The following is a 20,728-nucleotide window of genomic DNA, read 5'->3' on the forward strand; positions in this document are numbered from 1 at the left end:
GGCGGGGGGTTTTAGGGACAGGCATCCACAGCTCCTGCGTCTGAGCTCTCCCTGAGCGGGGCAGCGCTGTGCTCCGCGCGGCCGCAGGTATGTCCCTGTAGGGCATTTCTGCTTCTATAGACCACTGATACTGCCGTGCTATGGAAGTTTTGGGAGAAGCGGGGCAGTCTAGGCTAAACAACTTGCAGCAGCTTCCTAGAGTCCAGAAAGATGGAAGCAAAGCCAAAGCTTCTATTTTATCAACTCTTATTTTTATTCATTTATAAATACTGTTGTGTTTACAAGCATCATAGATGTGAATATTATTCCCAAACTTTCAAACACATAATAGTTATAATACTATATAACAACAACCAGTAAAACAAATCATTCATCTCAGGGTTTGAAAGGCCACTCAAAAGTTGCATAAAAATACATTCTCTCCCCATCTCGTAAGCTAGTCCTGCTTCTCCAAGGAGTTTATTTACAAAGAGCCATCATCAAACTCGCAGCCACAACAGGCGGGTTCACCCCAAGCAATAAAAATGAATTCACCCCAAGCAACTGCTTAGAAAAAAAGCTTGTGTTCTCCAATGGAGATCACGTCTGGCAAATGCTCTGGTTCAAATAGGGATCAGTTTTAAAAACTGCTTGCTCTGCACTCTGTCCCAAGCGCAGAGTGCAAGGTGTCCTATTCGTTACCTCCTCAGTGCACTGGTTATGTCAGGCATTAAGTGAGACCAAAAAAATTCATTCTCAAGAATTCGTTTTGCAATTGCATCATCATCATGAATTACTCACAGCTTTGGCTAGTCAGTGAGACTAAACTGTTGGTGGGTCCTCTACCCTAGTCAGAGTTCAGGGGGATAATCCAGTGCTAAGCAGACACTTTATCTAAAGTGGTTTGGCTTAAGGTGCCACGCAGAGGAATTAAGCCTTCCGCACCCTTTGCATACTGTTCCTTAGGATAAAATGCAACGAGTGTCCTGGTAGGAAGGGGCAAAACGTCAGTGCAGGATGGATTTGTCAGATTGGGTTGAACCCTCTCCCTAAAACAGATACCAGGCTTCTTCACACTGCCAGGAACCTGCCTCGTGAGAAGAACAGGATCTTCGTCTGAAATCTCGTCCCTCGTCCTGCTGGGATGCACAACCTGAGACGCTGCGCCAACCACCAGCAGCCTCAGCAGGTATCTTCTTCTCCGCGTGGCACAGAAGGGACTGGACTCCTGTTCAGAGCTGAGAGAGCCCAAGTCTGAAGCGAGGAGTGGGTCACCAAGAGAAAAAACATCAAGAACTGCAGAAGTACTCACATAAAGAGTGCACCAAGTGGGAACGGCGTGCAGAAAAAGCATTGACCGGATCTCAAGACTTAAAGCTGTTAAATATAGCAGGGTTAAAATAAAGTAATATAAAAAGGATGCCCGGCTTAGGCAGTGCTCTGCAGAAACCCTGATGCCATTACCAGCTTTGGTCTCTTCCTCCCCAAAGCACAGCAGCAGAGGAAGGGTCTCAGTGTACCAGGAGAAACGGCATCTCATGCCGCGCACAAACAGCTCCACTGGCTGAAGAGCAGTGGAAGAGGAACCTCCATCTAGAGCTGCCTGGGGAAAAACCAGCAGCTCTGAGAAGAGCTAGAGAGGTGGAAACAGGCGGGGGTGGGGGTGGCGGTGGGGCAGGGAAATGGAGAGTTAGGGGGAAAAAAAAAAAAAAAAACAGAAAAAACCCACGCTTTCTGAAGCAATAACCAGTAAAATGTTCCAAAAAGCCCAGGATTGACTGATAAATTTTACCCTGTTGAGCAAGCTCAAGAATTATGCTCATCTTCAAGTATCTCATCTATCTCTCACGTAGTGGAAAGTGTCCCACCAGCCTGGCAGGAGCCATGAGCCAGTCAGCAGAGGTGCCCGGGAACGCAGGTAGAACCTCTTCATGGCAACCTCCAAAGTCAACGACCGAGACTGCAACTCTCAGCCAGAAAGAGCAGGGAAATCAAAGGACAAAGGAAATGAAAGGACAAATATGGAAGGATGTAGATGGGAAAGAGGTTTGGATACAGCAGGAAGTCTCTGAGAGGGAAGGTATCATTCGAGATGAGTCTATTAAGGGGAAGCTCAACAGATCTGATGACAGGTTACTGCTGCTATCATCAGAATCACACAGCACATAGAGGAGCCACAGTCTAAATGCCCATAGAGAGAACAATTTCAAACTGTTCCGAGTACGTATAACATTAAAGAGGGGTTTTTTTGAGGTTTCCTTCAAGGTCAAGGCTTATTGCAAGCTTTTGACGGATTAAAAACTGTACCCTAGTGATACAGTTACCTGCATGCCCAAGGGTAGCTCCTTGTCCCTCTGACACCAGTGCACACACACCTCCCCAAGGCACGTGGGAGGACAAGTGATCACCGCTTCGTGCTCCTCTGCCTTGAAACCCAGCTGCATCAAGCCTCCTCGCCACCAGATGGGTGGGTGGGACTGGACTCTGGCATTCCCTCCCTCTACCAACCAACCAGTGCTACCTTTCCTGTGCTCAGCCTCTTGCTGCAAATCAAAGCAAGGTACCCAAGATACCAGACCAGACTCCTCTACAGGGCTCTGCCTTCCCGGAGATAGCAGGAAAACGTCCCAGGCGGCTGTTGGGACAGGGAGACTGGTTTCTGGTGTGGGTACAGCTCCCTGCAAGGTGATTCACGCTCATATGCACGTGAAAGCAGCAGAGGATCTCTAGGGGTTCAAGCTCGTCCTTCAGAAAGCTTGGAGAGTATCTGTGATACATCCTATCCAGAGGAGAATGAGTCCAGATGCAATTAGCAGATGCTACTAACGGAGACAGGAGCCCTGGAAGGATGTGGTGTGATACCAAACTACCCAGGCTGCAGAGGAAAGGCAGGGTGAGGGATAAGGGGTCTGATGCTGAGCATCAGTGCTGATGTTACTGAACAGGTTTGAAATCTTGTATTAAATAAAAGACTCAGTCTACTGGGGTGAAAGGATTAAGAAGGTCTCTGTGCAAAGCAGCTGTCATCAGCCTGTGGCAGAAATCAGCCCTGGTAGCTTTCACAGCATCACATTTTAACCAGAGTCCCACATCTCGGGTGGGTTGATGTGCATCCTCAGAGTCCCAGCCCATGTTCACATTTCCCATCTGGAAAGGGCTCGGATGTGCTGGGTTAGTTCTTTAGGTGTCACTTTTTAAAGTAGGAGCTACCTATTCCAGATCGGAGTCCACCACCAAATGCTGGGCTTCTGGAAGAAGTAGTTTTGGCAGCTCAAACCCAGTCCTCAGGTTTCTCTTCTCCCTTGAATAAAATGTCCGAGATACCACAACATGCTTAAATTAAAAACAATAAAATGGCAGGGGTGTGTGTTGTGGGGGAAATAAGGGCAGAAAGGGAATGTACAGCAAAGGACAGGGCAAGACAGGTGTGACAGATTGATCCCATGGCTGAAACGCTTGCTGTACTTGACAGGAGGAAAAGAGCAGGGTAGGGCTTGGTGGCGGGGTTGGCAGCTTGTGTAGGGCACCCCTCTTCGTCCTGCCTTTGTTCAGGCTTCCTATTTGGAGAGCTTGCTGATGACACGAATCAGGGCTCCATTCTCATCCTTGAGCCTTTGGTTGTCCGACTTCAGCTCTGTCAAAACCTGCAGAGACAAAGACAAAGTGGGGTTACAGCTCAGCGCTGCTGGCCGGACAAACCCTACGGCTCAGAGGGAACAGCAGGGATGTCCCTGCCACCCAACACACTTTTAGTGTTGATAATTTCTCTGTAATGTCTCCAGGATTTTTACAAACTGGCTGTCAGGTGTGGAGGGGTTGAGAGGGGGCCTGAGCACAGCAAAGATCCAGGGTGGCCCTGGAGCCATGAAAGCCCATGGTGAGAAGCAATGCCACAGCCCCAGCACTAGGTCAGGATCAGGCCGGGAGGGCAGGAACCATTTCTGGGCTGTTTCATCCCAAACTTGTTTCCAGAGGCTACGTAGGGCTCAGCAGGAAACTATACAGCTGTTTTTTTTCTGATTTGTTTGTTCCATTTTGTCAGAACTAGAGGGGAAAACAAAGGTTTGAAATTCTAACTCAGGACTGGATCAAGCCTGACTTGCAAAATCTCTTTAGAATAAAATCAAATCACTTTGGGATCTCACAGATGTTTAATGCAAACGTGCATGCCAGGGCCAGAGGGCTGGTAGAACATACTGACACTGGAGATACCTCCTCGGTGCTCCACTTTGAATGCTGAAGCTCAACCAAGGGTTGCAACACAGAAAAAAGCTAGAGCGCTTTTAGTTGGAAAAAGAGGAAGAAATAGCTTTGACAAGACCTTTGCAGCATTTCTCACTGGCAAAACCCCCCTCCCGACTCCCCGTGCTCCCCAGCCGGCGGGCGGGTGACCTTCAGTGTCCCCAGCTGTCTGGGGGCTGGACGGAGACCCCACGCTCCTGTCTCGGGTCGTGACCCCAGAAGGGGTAACGCGCACGGCGGGTGCCAGCGGCCCGGGGGGGCGCCCAGCCCCAGCGCCTGCGGGACCAGGCCAGGGTGGAACCAGCATGAGCTCAGCGGTGACTTCCCTCTGCCGAGGTGGATCCTACGGGAATTCCCTCCAAATTCAAAATCCCCACTAAGCCTTCTCCTTCCTCCTATGCCGGAGTTTCAGCTCTGACCCGCGGCCCCCCACTGCCCACCGCCGCCGAGCGCTGGCGGCTCCCGGGGCAGGCACCGGCTCCCGCCGCTCCTCCCGCAGCGATTCCTGCCCTTCACAGCCCGGCCAGGCCCTGCTGGCCCCCACGCACCCAGCCTCGTCCCCACCGGCGCCGGGAGCCCCACATGGGAGGGTTTGCAAGAGAGAGAGGAGGGGGAAAGCAGAGCGTGGCAGGATATTGAGGAGAGGGTGAAACTGTGCGATGGGCCGGCTGGAGCTTCTGCTAGCGATGCTTAAAAGCGTCTCACCGGACCCAGCGGTGGTGCGACAGGCACATCTCCATGACAGGGCTGTCACCAGAACAGCAGTCGTGACTCCTTATGCAATTTCTCACAGCCCGGTGAGAGGCATCACCCATCACCAAAGTGCTCAGGAGCCCAGAGAAACGGGGAGAGCACTTGCTGCCTCACTCTGCACCCCTCCGTTTCCTCCCAAGCTTCATCCAACACCCACAGCCCAGCCCGGTGCCTTCAGCCCGGTGCATCGGACAGTGCAACCACCCACTGGGGTCTGCAGATGGACAGTCCCTGTCCTCTCTATGTCACTGCCCGGGGCGGCCTGGCAGTCCTGAATGGGTCCATCACTGCAGCAAGGTAGTGATACGAAGCTCTGCCACTTGCTTTGGTAGAGATAATCTGTCAGAGGTTCCCAGAACCAACATCAGAAAGCAACCGTCCCAGTTCTACAGCTTACTGGAAGCTCTGATGGTGGCTATGCCCGACACACATGCTTCAGCACAACTCTGGTGATTTATTTGAAAAGGAAGGAGCATATAAGTACGCGTAAGGCAAGTGTTCTTGAAAAGTTTCCCAGCTGTAATCCCACTCCATCAGTTTCCATTGATGCCTTCTGAAAACTAAAAATCAACCATACAAAATTTCATTCCTCCTAGGCCAATGACATTCCTCCCTTTGAAGCAAAGCATCCTCAAGTCAGGTAAAATAAACTGCACGTCAAGCAGGCTGGTAATGCAGGGGCCTGAAAATGGAGAAGGTGGCACTTCAGAAATCACGTGGATTTTGGGAAATGAGATTCTTGGAAAAGCACCACTGCTGCAAGAGCATGGTAAATCTGTCAGAGTTTAAAACAGTGACATCACTGTATAGCTGTGATGTCTACAGGCACCGGTGAGACAGGTTTACGGGTACCAGCATCATCCTGTGTCAGACCTACTAAGAGTTGAAAAAAAGTCAGTAGAGCTTGCAGACACACGGCTCTTCTCCAGCTCAGACACCAGCTGTGAATTAATTGCAAACCTATAAGCAAGCTGGGAAGGATCAGTGCACCCATGTCTCAGCCAGCCTGCACGAGAGACAAGGCGCGTCACAGCAGATGGATGTTAGCAGGGGGAAAGCGATAACACGAATATTTCCTAGGAGAAGAAGAGAGACCGATGACTTACAGTTTGTGAAACGTTATTTCTCTGAATCTGGAAATAGTTTTGCTCAATTCTCCCTCTTAGATCTCGAAGCACACCGGGAAGGAGAATGACTTAAACTCACCGCTTGTGAGGAGGAATGAGTCGGTGACACGTTCCAGAATACTTTTGCAGATTTAAACCAGAAAGGTGGTGAGATCATTTCATCTGACCATCTGCACAATTCAGGCCACATAACACAAAACACCCCCCCCTCTCAGCCCCTGTGATACACGCGTGGTCTTGAACTGAAACTCCTGGAAAGGGGAAGCCACAATTCCCCTGGTTAGTTTGTTTCTACGGTTAATCATCCTTGATATAATTTGTGTGCTAAGAATAGATTTTTTTATACCTTAGTGCCACTTCCAGCCCACGAGAGCATACTGCTTCTTCCTTTTTTTAAAAAAATAGCTATGTCTGAAGGGATCTGAATATCCCTACTAACCTGCAAAAGACAGGTAGGGCCCTAAGAAAGAACCATTTACAGCTTTATTTTAGCACTGAACCAATGAAGTAGCAAGAAAGGATATAATTTAACTGTATGCTGTGTGAGGGCAAAGCTTACGGAAGGCTTGTCCTTGGATTTCAAACACTAATTGCTCTGCACTGAATTTAAAACAGAAGATGAAAAAAGAAAGCGCACCTGGTCCAGCTTCTATTGCTTCCCCCGCCTTGGTGCCAGACTGCAGGAGGCAGAGGGGATGCTGCAGCCTGGGAACTCAGGACTCAAAAATCTCTGTTTAAAATGAGGGAAGGAGCTTGTCCTCTTTGCTCAGGTGACCAAGAAAGCGTGTTGAGGACCGCCCGCTTTTAGGTTTTCTAAAAATCACCTTCCTGTCTAAAATGTGCGCTTTTCCTAACAACCCTAGAAATTTATTGCTTTGTTCATTCAGACTTCGGATAACCTTATTTGCTGGGTGCCAGCTTATCACTGAACTAAGTCCAATTAAAAAAAGAACTGTATTATGAGCAGACACGTAGCATAAAACACCTATTTTGAGGTAAGGTAACGGGGAAGAGGCTGCTGGCTAACCCACTGGCTCTGACAAGCCACCCCAAAGCCACTTGCCGGTGGTGAGCCAGAGGGAAGCAGCTGATCCATCACTCCTCAGTAGCCATCTCAGTGCCAGCCACCCAGCTCTACGCCTTCACATCAAGGCAGGGAGCCCATCCTCCTGTTTCCCTCCTGGATGAGGGGAGACATGGATCCCATCCACGGGGACAAGGCAAGGCCCCGGTGCGCTCGGTTAGTAAAATGGCGAGGTCAGCATCATCCGCCAAGCACAGCAAAAGTCAGCAGGACTGCAGAGAGCCTCCAGCGAAACCCGGCTTCAGCTGGGCACCAACACCATGCTTTTGGAGGATCCTTTGCCGCATGCTGCTTTTGAGCCACAAGCTTCATCAGGTGCCCTTGAGAGCAATGAGGCGAGGGGGAAAAGCCCAGCCAAGGGAGCGGAGACCTGCCTGGAAGAGTGGAAGAGGGAGGCGAGATGAGCCGGAGGGAAAGCAGCTACAGCTCCTCTGATTCGGAGGGCTTGGCAGGCAGAGAAAGTCTGGCTACGACCCGGGTCAGAGCCCTGTTTTCAGCCAGCAGTTGCTCATTCATCTGCCTCAGAGTGTGAATCTGTTTGAGCTGGTGGAGATTCTGCAGAGTGAGAGGAGTGGACAGAAAAATACAGAAAAAACACCACGAAGACAAAAGGGCACAGAAATGTGAATTTAGTCCACAAGCAGTAAAAGAACAAAAGAGAATAAAAGAAAAATTAGTAGCAGTGAGTTCTGGATGGGCAGCAGCTCAGATGTAGGTGGAGAAAGCCTTACAACACACTGAAGATGTTTTGGGAACCGTCCCTTGCTCCAGGGGCCCCCAAAGCCTTTAAAAAGGTGAAATAAAGGGAATTCCTAACACAAAAAAGCAGGACAGTCTCCTGCAGGTTATATTCTAGTTTACCCAGACAGTGAGCTCCAGCAGGACACAGGCCCTGGACTTAGGAACCACTGTGAAAATTATCACCACTGACTTACCACCTACGCAGGCTTTGAAAATACTGCTGGCAACTGAGAATTTCTTTAAAACTCCTTTTCTTCATCTGTCTCTAAAAGCTAAAGCAGTCTTGTGTAGCAAAGAGTGATCAGAGCTTCATGGGAGATTTTAAAGGCACAGACTGAAGCACCTGAAAGCGTCACTGTCCCGCAGCAGACACGCACTGCCTGTGCTCACAGTCCTCGGCCCTGCGGCCCTGCAGTGACGGCTCTTGGGTCTGCTCAGGCTTCAGCCCTGCCAAAAGGTCTGGGCCGTGTGTGGGTTTGTCATCCCTGCCTGGATTCAGCTTTTCTCTGTTATGGGGCTCAATTTATCTCTGATCTCCAGAGGTGAAACGTCAGAACCTTAAACTGCTCATTTTAACTAAAGGAGCTTGAATGACAGCAACTTACACAGGAGGCACAGGAAAACATGGCATTCCTGGTTACAAAAGAAACAAGTGGGCAAATGACAGTGTAGAAATTGAGCCCCAAATCTGGGGCTAGCACAGGTATAGTGGGAGCAGGGAGATACAGAACATAAAAGCGATGAGGAAGGCAAAATGGGAAAATGGTAGAAGCCATGCAGACATCACCATTTCTACAAGGATGACATTCTTCCCAGTGATGCTAAAGCAAAACCATGTGCTGGACATTTACACTAAGCACGTGTGCTAGGACATGCTGAGGGCTGCAGAGCTGCTTTCTGAGCAGCATCCCGTCCCTCCTTCCTCCCAACAGCTCGTCGGGCAGTGGGGCCACATGAACGAGAAACCTTCCTCCACGGTGGAGGGAGAACAGACACTGGGCAGGGGAAAAGCAGGAAGGGAAACATCTGCAAGAAAAGGAGTTTTAAGTTCAAGTGAACAAATCCCAGCACAGAACCAAAGGAGCCCCACAAACCAATGCGCACCTCCCTGAGTCCTCTTACTTGTGAGCTTGCAGTGGCAGGCAGAAGATGGAGGGAAGGGGATTCCTTTCTGCCATTTAATTAGCAGAAAGTGCTCAACGGGAGGTCACTGTCTCCTTAACCAGAAACAGCACGGGGAAACCTACTGTGATGCAAAGAACTTGCATGAACTTCTAGCCAACTTGCATGACATGGCGCTGGCTGCAGTTGGCAAGGAACCTGCTGCCTCCCAGGACATTCTGTCCAAGGGCTCATTCCTGTATAAAAGAGAGGTACTTTGTGTAGCCCCCGTCCATCAGCTCAGTTCTTAGCTTCCCAAAAGCACTACCGCTGCTCTCCATTACGGAATCAAGATGCCTTGTCCAAAAGCCTTGCAAAACCAACGGAAGCAAGGCAGGTGAGCGCAGGGAGCCAGCAAAGGATGGGGTTTGAGCCCCCCAAGGGCATCAAACTGCCAAAGCAGCTCCTGCTGCTTGGACTATGCCAACTCAATGCTGCCACTGGATAAATCAACAGGTCCTGAGACAGAGCCGTGGCCGATCAACTGCAGGACAGTTTATTTATTTGGTGAGAGGGCATTTCAGCAGTGAGATCCCCTCTCACCAAATCTCAGCCATCTATCCATCACTTAATCTGCCCGAGCTGTGCCTGCTCCCCCTGTGCTCAGTGAGGACACAGACAGACATCACACATGTGACCTGGGATACCTCACATCCAGGAGCCACCGAAAGATGGATTGTACTGGAAGAGTCACTTCTTTTAGTGGTACCATGGATAATAAACGTCCTCTGATTTATCACAGGGAGCACAGCTGAGCAGCTGACTGGCAGAAAACGTCAAACACATGTAAAACAGGGTGACATGCTATGCAAGATGGAAAGGATTGTGATTGTTTTAGAGACCACCTTTATTTTTCCATACCAATATAGCACGAAACCTCAGCATGGAACAATCGGATGCAGCTCAGCCTCAGCACGCTGCCACAGACAATAAAAAGGATCACTTATGTAAAAATATGTGTAGGACAGCCTTCTATTTATCCAAGAAACCTAGCAAAGGCTGCAAAGCTGGGACTGAAGCCAAGGGTGAAGACCAGAATCTGGATGATACCGCTGTGATTGCTTATCACTCTGCTTGATACTGGCTTACTGAAAGCAGGTTTCTCAGTTCAACTGTACCTGCTTTCAATTAAGGGATTTTGTGCCTGCAACACTAGGGGAAATAAAATTGCCCAAAGCATGCACAAGGTACAAAGCCAGGAGGTGCAGCGCTGCTATGGAAAAATGAAGCTTCTGTGACCTTCAAGAAAAATTGTTGTGTTAAGTTGGGACCTCGGGCACTTGGCATTGAATTCAGTTCAATGCAAATGCTAATTTTCTTTCTCCTTCTTCAGCCAAGTTGCTGTATCTCCAGTCAAATTCTGCAGTCACTTAGGAAAATACTGCACTGCTCTGTCACCTTCACAAGAGCAGGTCTGCAGGAGCAGCTCTGGCATCAAGGAGTTCTTGAGGTTATTGAGTTTGTCCTGCTCTTCTCCATTTCTTGATTGCTTCATTAGCAGGGGTTAAACTCATGAAAGGAACAACGCTCATTACCTCAAGCATAGCCTGAAGTACAAAGCGTTCCTGTGCCAGAAACCCAGGACTGTCCTGTGACCACTCCTGTGCCTCCTCCTCCTCCGAAGAAGAAGTCAGCTGCAAGAAGAGGAAAGCCCTGGCCAGATTTGATGCACAGGACTGGACACAGACACCCCAGGATCAAAAGGTTGGACGTGAGTCATGCTGGACTGCTCCAGTTCAAAGACAAGTGGGAAGAATCCCCAAACCCACAGTATTACCCGAGACCTAATAACCTGGCATGCTTGGTTGTTTCCCCTTGCTGCTCTCCACATTAAATGAAACTGGTGGAAACTGGTGCATTTGCTTAAGTCACTTTTGATTCTGCTTGACACCTATTCAGCTGGTGCAAGAAGCAGGGATGAAAGTCTAACCAGAATTAATAGATTTGTTTTCCTGGCTCAACTTCCACACTAGGGATTAACACAGATGCTTTGCGGAGGTTATCTCATTCTAGGCAAACCCAACGGGGCTGACTCTCCTGCTTTAAGGCACAATGAAAGTGGACACGGAAGTCTGCTTCCTTTATGGACATGTCCTGTTCAACATTTTTATCTTCAGAGATTTTATACTCCTTTTTATGGAGTGGCTGTCAAAAATCACATCACAGTGCACTCAGATACTCACCACATGCTTGAGATTTTGCAAAAACTAGTGGAAATGCAGTAGCAGCTTAGAAGAGGTATTTTTAAATTTCATGCCTATTTATTCTACTAACAAAAGGCCACTTTGGTTGCTCGATGTAGCAAGGACACAGCAGAGAGCAAAGAGTAAGTACCACTCTCGAGGACCTGACAGCTCATTTTCAGTTACAGCACAGGCTCTTTTAGCGCGTGTCTCCAGCACGTCTCTCAGGGCAATATAACAACACGTCAAACTTCTAGCAGTGCTTCTCCTTTTGCACCATCTTGGCTTCCATCAATCTGCAGCTCCAGACTACCTGAACCAGAGGTGCTTTTGGCTGCATCCAACAGTTCCTACAGGCACCTTCTTTCATTAATTGCTTTCTGAACTAATATAAATGTTTCAAAACCAACAGGCCACTAGAGGACACCAATTTGTCTTTATACTCGATGGCTTGAGCTGGTTTGCAGAGTGATCTGCATAGCTGAAGAAACAACACAAACTGCTACTGTCTGCATTTTCTCTTGAAGGTCATATTTCTGTAATTACAGGAAGGTCTCTCTGGAGTTAAAGGTTGCTATCTGTTCAGTGAATAAAGAATTTGGAATTTAGGCATATTCAGTCCTTTCTGCTTCCACATCCACATTTATTTTCTCCTCTGTGAGAGAACAAGCCTTTACAGTAAGACTCCACCAATTTGTTCATCTACTTATTGCAGTAGAAGATGCAGCACAAGCCAACGGCTCCTTTCAAAGTCGTATGCTCGGAAAATATACGAAGCTTCAAATAGAAATATAAAGTCGGAACAGGGTGGCAGGAAATCGCTTCCATCCATGCACCGTGCTGGGAGAGCTCACAGCTCTCAGATGGGCTCCTTCCTTCTTCAGGTAGCTCGGTCCCACCTGGGTTATGCTCAAAGGGAATGAAAGTGCAGGGCACAGAGCAAAGGGCGGCATTCTGTGAATACGAGCATTAAAATAGAGCATAAAATGATGTAACCCTGCAAAATCAGTGTGAAGTTTTAGGTGTACTCAGGCAGCAAAACACACTGCTTCCCGCCCTGCAGTGCTCCTGCTAGCCCCGTGCTCGCAGGGCATCCGAGCCACGGCAGGAGAACCGCCCTTCGAAGCACTGCCACGCCAGAGAGAACGTGAAGGGGCGGTCGGTGGCGGATGTCTCGTGACAGAAAGCCATGCTGCACATTTCATCAGGAAGCAAATTCCCCTTTGACTGAAATCTATTCCAGGCTGACTTACTGGCACAGCCTTCCAGTAACATGCTTTAGGAAGGGAGTACAGAACTACAATCACTCTGTGTTTTTTGCTGGCCAGTGTGCGTGATCTCAGAAGCCAGCTTTGTCTTCTTACCCATCGGGAGAGAACCACCGCGGCTTAACTTGGGCTGCAGACTATGCAGAGCACAGAGGATCAGCACACTGAAACTCATCGATGCCACAAAAGGTTAGTTTGGGGAAGCATTCAAGGAGAACAGCTTTCACAGTTCTCGGATCAAACAGCATAACAAATTAAACATATGGTGCAATCAGATGAATGATAATAGCACAGTTTTATTAGTATTTCATGTTTGGAAAACATGGCCATTAAAGTAAGCTCTGACTGCATAAAGGGAACACGCTCAGAAGTAACGTGAGTCCCTTCCCATGTACAACTTTAATAGCCTACTCCTGGGTGACAATTCCAAAAGACGTTAATACAAGCATAAAAACCAGAATAGACAGAGTGAACAGATTATTTCCTACCTTCATCTCCTCTTCCATTTCAGAGAGTTTCCGCTCCAGGGCTCGCTTCTCCTGTTTACAAGGATTCATAACAAAGATGGTCACAAGGACGTAGAAGAAAAATTTATAGTACGTTTAAAGAAAAATAAAAGTCTTGTACTTCCGTAGGAGCATTCACTGAAAAGCATTTCAAAGCAACACACAGGTTACAACCAGGAGCTGATCAGATGGGACAGGGCAGCTGGTAAACCAGCAGGCAGTATGTGCTGGGCCCATTTCAGCAGATCCCGAGCTCTCTTCACACCCCTTCAATGCAACTATCCCCCCACTTTTAGTGACTCCAGTTTTCAGGACTTTCTGATGTAATGTGATTTTGAGCTCTGTGGGTAAAGAGATGGATTTAACCACACCCCACATAAAGAAGGCAATGAAAAAACTCACTGAGCCCATCAAATAAGAAACAGTGAACAGGGAAAGATGCCTGGAAATCCTGCTTCTCCCAGATTTATTTAGGGCTTCAAAGCTGCCTGACTGCTTTCAGTGTATTTTCGAAATACTAATTCAACAGAAGTGATGCAGGACATTGCCCTGACTTGGAAGCACGGGTGGGAGACGGGACGCGTGGTGTGAGCCCCCTCTGCCCGGGGATGTCTGCTCAGGGCAAGTGTTCCGACCACCACGCGCTTCTCCAGAAGAAACGCTCCACCCCTGACATGACTTCCCCCAGCAGCCATGCTTTCAGATGACATGTTTGATAAGCCCACTCAGCCCGCTTTAAGCACACCTCAGAATCAGGCCCACACAGCTCACTGCTTTGAGAATCTCAGTCTTGGGGTTCAGGGATGCTCAGCGGAGCTCATACGGCAGTGCCACGGCCTGAGCATGTACGAGCTGTAACTTCAACAGGCAAAGCCTGGCACATGCATCGGTACATTGTCACACACTTGTACTGAGGGCTGACGTGCTCTGCCTAACTCTGTCCAAAACGTGGATCCTGAACATCAACATCAACTCCTCTTGATTCTATCTGGCAAATCCCAGGAAGTGTTTACACATAAATAATTAAGGTCTTTCATGGCAGGAACTGAATTTAAACACACTGTTTGACCATCCAGCAAAGGTCCTAAAAGTGCAAGAGATGAAACACTTTAGGAGAAACCTCCACTTCAGGTGACCCTCCGATACGTAAGCGGGTGTTACTGAGAAACTGGAGCCAGGCTCCAGCTTTAATTATTCACTGAGGTACGTGGTGGGAGAATGAGTGGTAATGGCCATCAGATGAAGCAGAAGAGGTTCTGATTAGAAAAAAAAAAAAATCACTATGAGGACAGTTAAGAACTGGAAGAAGAGGCTGCAGCTGTGGAAACTCAACACTCAGAAGTCTTCATGAAATGATGGGACAAAGCCCTGACTAACCTGGTTGACTCTGCTGGGATGCGCTACAGATCTCCTCAGGTCCCTTCCAATCTGACTGAAGCTACTGGTCACTTAAGGCAGAGATTTAGTCAGACACTGCCCATTCACCTTAGCTTACTGCAATGAATCTGACTGTTCAATTAAGAGGAAGGAGCATTCAAACATTCAGATTTCAAGTATAATTGCAAGGTAGACAACCAGTTAGTGTTTTGCCTTGTTCCCCCCACCACCCCAAAACACACTTTAAGCTTTAAAATATTCTTGATCATTATAAATAATGGACCAACAGTCTCTTAGCATGATACAATACAATTCATTGGTCTGCAGCTTCCTATAACAAAAGAAAGAAATCAGAACTAAGCTGATTTGCAGAGAGAGTAGAGAAGTCTTCAGACACTGAAAAGGTCAGAACACGATTATCAATGTGCACTGCTCCACAAGGCAAAAATATAACTTATCTTTTAATTAACACTTTCCTTCAAGAAATGACTATGCCCTGCAGAGCAACACAAGGCAAAAATTGCAAGTCAGAAGAAAGCAGAGACACATACCCTTTTCTCCATCTCCAGCATGCTGGACCGGTCAGAAGTTTTCTCCTGTTTCTGCTATGTAAATTAAAAATAGAAAGCTATTAAAACTGAGAAGCATTCACAGGATGCTGTACAAGGGCCCAGATAGCCTACAGATGCACTTGCCTTGAGAAGAAGCAGTCTTTACAGAATCACCCACACTTATTTTTGTGAAAAATAGCAGTGTCCTCTGTAGCACCTTCCCTCCCAAGAACTAAATCCTTTCCCATGCTGGAACATGCACTGGCTTGTCATGGGCCAGTGCACAGTTCCTCCAGTCTAGGAGCCAGTTTTTGCCCTACCTGGGCTGCTTTTTCCAACTTTGATTTGATGTCGGCCAACTCAAGCTGGGCTTCTTGCAGTTTTGACTTCAGCTTTTGATTTTCAGACAGGGCGCTTTCATATAACTGAAATATAAAACAAAATATTTCAATTAACCAGGCTGCTCTTTTGCTGCCACACAGACCCAGTTCTGCCACACTACTCCGAACAGACACGTCCTCAGCACTGAGCAGAGGCAGCTGCCAGGTTTTCTTTGCTCTATGTCAGCGTATTAGAAGGGCAAACAGAACTAGTTTGGATGCTTTACTTGCATTTTCATAATTCATATAAAATAAGAAAACAGCTGCTTAATTTTGTAGGGTGTTTAAACACTGACAAAAGGCAAAGAAAAGGGATGTTTTTAATTCAGGTAAGCCACCAAGCATAATAAAGTATCAAGTTATGTATGCTGGATGTATCCGAACCTGTGATTCTGTTGTGCTCCCCAACACAACATACCCTAGTTGCTCTTGTGTGCTTTTGGTTTGAAGAGGAGAAAGAAGAACAATTTTAGGTCACCCCAAAATGGATTTTTTCCATTCAGTTCCTTAAAACAAGCAGAATTTCCATCCCTCTAGGAGGACAAGGTGGGCATACTGCTTGCCTCTTCTGGCCAGACATGTTCATGAAGAAGAGTGGGGTGCTGCTTATGGTGTGAGGCTTTTCAGCAACATAGTAATATCAGAATTAAGGTCATCTTAATCTGTTCACTTTTCATATGGTCCTTGCGCTGATACTAGATGTGCATGGTGGTCTATATTACTGCCTTTCAAGGATTATGTTGAAAGTTTCATAGATTATAGAAAAAATAATTCTGGAATGTTGTAGCAGCAAAAATAATTCTGTGGAAATACGCATGCTTGAGCCATGCTGGCATGCTCAACAAGATCTCTTCTCGCTCCTTTCAAATCCCTCCCAGCACTTCTCTTCAATCCCCTTTCACCAGATATCTGACTTTGCACAGTGTCTTTTAAACCCTTCTCCTTTTTCGACCCTCTGAAGGGCTGATGCATTTGAAAAAGGCTGGTGTGACTTCTGAAAACAATGGAAACAGAGAAAATGAAAATAAACTTTTTCTTTCCAAAGACTCGCAGTACAGGTTTCTGCAACAATAGGCAGCTTCTAAGGTGCATGCAGTGACAATAATACATTTTAAAAATCCTACTTTTTTATAGTCCCTGTTACTCTCCTCTTCTGCTCTGCTGCTGAGGGCGGCTAACCGGTTCTCCCTCCGGGCGTAGGCACTGGAGCGGCTGGAGGCACGATCACTGTAGGAGGAGTCACTGGTGGTAGGGTTCGTAGCTGCTTCCAACCTACAATGGGATGAAGACCCAGCACTGTGGAGCTGCTGTTAGTCTGGGACAGCCCGGATGAGCCCAACTGGTTGGGACTCGAGGCCACGGCAGAGCCAGGTGAACTGCCGAGGGCCAGGCAGCCGCCACCCGCCTCCAACACGGGGCAAAATCCACCGGGTATCAGCCCGAAGCTCAAATGGGCAGTGACTTCCCAGGGGCCTCTCACCTTCATGCTGGGAATGGGCTCCGTTTCTAATAGGGCACAGAGGGGTTTTTTCCTCCGCAGAGTAGCTGTTAAATCATTTGGGGAGCAAAGGATGAAAGCAAACCGGCCCAAAAATTGAGCCAGGTAAAAACCAAATGGTCAGTACCAGCTTCAGCTTATGCTGTTGATTTGAAGCACAGGGAATCCCCAAAGCCATACAAAAATATGCTGTCGGTAAATACTGATTAGAAAAAAATTTAAAAATTAAAATTCTTACCTGGAAAGTCTTTCATGCTGAAAGAAAAAAAAAAAAAAAAGGAAATTAATGATGATGAGAATTAAAGGTTCAATTCAAGAACCGCAGAGCTACCACACAGCAGCAATTTCCCACCTCTGATACTAGCACCTAGCTCACAAGCTAAACAGCATTATTTCCCATGCCCAAACTGGGGATCACCAATCCCCACCTGAATCTTTTCAACTGCTTCAGCTTCTCTGAAGCGTTTCAGATTTAATTTATTTTGCTAACATTAAAACTACTGAACCTTGTTCTTCAAATCCTAGATTCCAGAATTGAAATCTATTTCTTCGAACCAAAACTAGCCGATTGTTTCCCTTTTAAAATCAAGCTATTCTTCCTGACTTTGATCATTATTCTGTGCGTGATGTGAGTGAGAGGGATTAATGGACCATGATACGCAGAGCTTGCTGCGTATTTATGTTGAACTCCAGGAAATCACAACGGGTACTTTTGTCCATAGGCAAGTATCTCCCCCATGAAGAAAAGCTTCACTGTGGCAAGATGATACCGAGCAGGAGCTGCACGAGGAGAGGAGCCCTGCACCAGCCTAAAGGATGGCTACGTTGCCTGAAGCGTGGGTCAGGGCCTTCCTTCCTCATCATCATCCGAATCACTCCCGTGGCATCCTCAGCACCGCCTCTGACCCACCACCTCCTCCTCTGCAAGGTTGCTCTCTGTCTGGCAGGTGTTAGCTCAAATTCAAGGTGCAATCAAACTCTTTTTTAGTCCCTTGAACTGGAAATTGAGCCCGATATTCCCTTGCTAGTTTTATTAGCAGCATCATTTCTCTGATAGAGCACAAACTACCTGCAGGCACTACCAGTTATTTCCCTAGATCCTTTTTAATAAGTGCGAGAGTCAAGACAAGTAGGAAGACATTACATGGAAGACAAGGGGTCAGGGTTTTACTGCCCAGACATGCTTGTGCTGGAGTTTGCACTGCCCAGGTACATCAGTAAATCTAGTGCTAAATGCCTTGCTGGCTGGCAAGTTTGCTGCCCGTCTGGCACCCCAGTGTCTGAAGACTTTAGATCTCCAGCCTGGCACCCAGATGACACCTCTGATTGCTGGGCAGGTATCTGGGAGGACACACACCATGGGCAGTTGAATGAAGCCACCTCATTATCTGGAGAGGGAGGGTAGACAAGCGACCCTGCAATCTCTGCTCAAAGCCAGAGAACCACAGGGCAAGTCCCAGAGCAGCCCGGACTGTGCCCAGCCCCCCAGGACACAGGGACCTGGCTATGTGTTATGTATACCTCGTTATTAAATTCTTTATTCATCCTGCCCTCATGTAACTCTCATCTTGAATCCTGATTCCAGACAGGAGCTTCCCCAAGGAATCTGTAATCCCTGCTCACCCTGCAACGCAGCTCTCTGAAGCGAGATGCAGCAATTTGGTCAGAAACACGGCATGTTTGAGGCCTTGAGGATGGTCAACACATTCAGCTGAAGCTGCTAAATGCAAAGATCAAAAGGACAAATAAACCCTGCTATTAACTAGCACATTCTCCCTTGAACTGTGCCTACAGGGCCCCCTTCATCCAGCGTCCTGAGCAGGCCTGGGTGCCAGCTCCATGCTGTAGAGATGGTCACCTGAGCTCCAAAGGCCTGTCCCGGAGCTGGCACGGGTCCTAAGCCACGGCAGTGGGTCCAGCCCTCTATTATTTTATTTGCTCTAACCCTCTCTCCGTGTACCAAGAGCCTTCTTCATGCCATACAGGTGAGAAACCATCCAAGGGAGACAGCAGACGGCTTTCCACCGTGGCTAAGCCCCGCTACACTTTCACAAGTGATGTTGGATGCTGACTGGGAAGCCTCCCGTGGGGCCAAATGCCCGGCAGCTGCCTCCTGTTGCCACAGGGACATCTGCCTGCTTGGCCAAACAGCCACAGCCTGGGCCACTCTCTGCACGAAGCTCAAAGCCAGTAAATTGGGAAGCAGTTTTCTTACGGCTGGCCTCTGGCGCAGGTCTATCGTTAGAAAGATTTCACGTTTTCAGCTGCAAACACACTGGCCGATGTCTCTGCTGTCTTTTTTCAGCAGAGCTTCTGACGTTTGCCTCTTAAAACCCTTGCAGCTGCCTGACAGCTCCCTTTTAATTTTGGTCCAATGACCCAACCTCTCCTGTTGAGCAGGAGACGGGAATTAGGAAGTGATTAACAAGCCTCTTGTTGAAAGTTATTTGTGCACTTTATGCTAATCCCCTTCAGTGATGACTTTTCTTACAACGACAAACGGCTAGGCAAGTAATCCACTTAATATCAGGCTTGCATTTATTTCAACAAACACACCTGCTAATATATTTGAACAGTGCTGAGAAAGTCTACACATGGCTGGGCAAGGCAACGTGGAAACCAAGCAGTAAAACCTAGGCAGGTCCCCAAGCCAGCCTGTGCACTTGAAGCAGGAAGGAAAAATAATTTTTGTCTTTTTTTTTTTTTTTTTTTCCATACCAAACCCCTAATAATTTCCATAGGCTGAGAAAGCAGGGTTGTGTTTCTGCAAAGGAAGGTGGGATAAAAACGGAATCATTTTAAACATAGCTGCTGGAAACAGCAAAGGGGAGAAAAGCCCACCAGGTTTATTGTATTTAAAATCTTCCCGTGACGGATACTGAGATGAATTGTTTCAGACTGCAATTGTCTCTCTGTCTCGAAAGAGAAGCAAAGTACTACATGAGATAGGAGGACCTGCCTCATTCCTGCCACTGCCCCCAGCATTAGAGCAGACAATTCTGCAGCGACCTGTGGCCACCCCCCGCATGCAGCAGCTCTGGGACTTCTCCAGCCAAAATCTGGGTATTTCTTAGTGCTCAGTGATTTCTCCTCCTGTGACTTTATCTCCCTTTAGACTCATTTAAAGCACATCTCTGCCATAAAACCACTCATGTCATGTAGAAACAGCATGAAACTACAGGAAATCTTTGTGTTTGCAGCTGTTGGGAAAGCTGGCACCTTCCCCTCACCCTTCATTTGGCGGGTGCCATGCTCCATCTTGTTTCAGTTAAAAGTGGTATTTTTGAGACAAATATGATTAAGTTTGAGAGGAACTGGATAAAGGCTGAGGTCTGGAAAGCAGAGCCTGAACGAAATGTTAGAGGAGCTGTTGGAAGTGTCCCTGCCATAATGAAAATTGCAGAACAGTTTTCATCAGCGGATACTTCTTCCACTTGCTACTACCTTCAAGGAAGGAGGGAAGCTTTATTTTGTTTTAAATCAGTTTCTGGCTCAGTATGTTCCTGGATTTTGCACAAAGGCCAGTGTTAGTGCTGACAGTTCAAGGAAAAGCTTATTCAGATGGCTTTTTTTTTTTTTTTTAAATAATGATGGAGGAGGAAAAAAAAAATCCTCAATGAAAAAAAAAAATGTTCTACTCTGCACCTTCAAAAAAAGGCTTCAACTAAAAGAGGTGACATGGAAAGCAGCAGTTCTTAGTACAAAGAGAGTCTCTGAAGCCCAAGGAAGTGAGTTAAACAAAACAACTAAAATCTCATCCCACGGGGAGGTGGCTGTGCTGAGCAGGAGCTATCCGAAAGGGGAAGTGGGAGCCCTACATGCAACCACTGGAGTAGGCGCTTAACAAACATCCCTGCTATTTGCTCACAGACAAACAT

General features: G+C 47.5%; 1 protein-coding gene across 5 annotated transcripts in view; it reads right to left on the reverse strand.

Moving 5' to 3' along the window:
• Positions 1 to 211: 211 nt before the first annotated feature.
• PPP1R12B (protein phosphatase 1 regulatory subunit 12B) overlaps positions 212 to 20,728 on the reverse strand; it is a 124,139-nt gene continuing 103,622 nt past the window's right edge. For all 5 annotated transcript variants that reach the window (XM_042800017.1, XM_042800019.1, XM_042800018.1 and 2 more), the window contains 6 exons: positions 17,089 to 17,105; positions 16,477 to 16,624; positions 15,293 to 15,397; positions 14,973 to 15,026; positions 13,027 to 13,077; positions 212 to 3,623 (listed from right to left, as the gene is read on the reverse strand). In XM_042800017.1, coding sequence (XP_042655951.1) covers positions 3,537 to 3,623; positions 13,027 to 13,077; positions 14,973 to 15,026; positions 15,293 to 15,397; positions 16,477 to 16,624; positions 17,089 to 17,105 — 462 coding nt within the window. In that variant the 3' untranslated portion in view covers positions 212 to 3,536. The remainder of the gene's footprint in view (positions 3,624 to 13,026; positions 13,078 to 14,972; positions 15,027 to 15,292; positions 15,398 to 16,476; positions 16,625 to 17,088; positions 17,106 to 20,728) is intronic.

This window comes from Tyto alba, unplaced genomic scaffold (genome assembly GCF_018691265.1).
Source record: "Tyto alba isolate M040663 unplaced genomic scaffold, T.alba_DEE_v4.0 Super-Scaffold_30, whole genome shotgun sequence".
In the NCBI taxonomy this organism is placed as follows: Eukaryota; Metazoa; Chordata; class Aves; order Strigiformes; family Tytonidae; genus Tyto; species Tyto alba.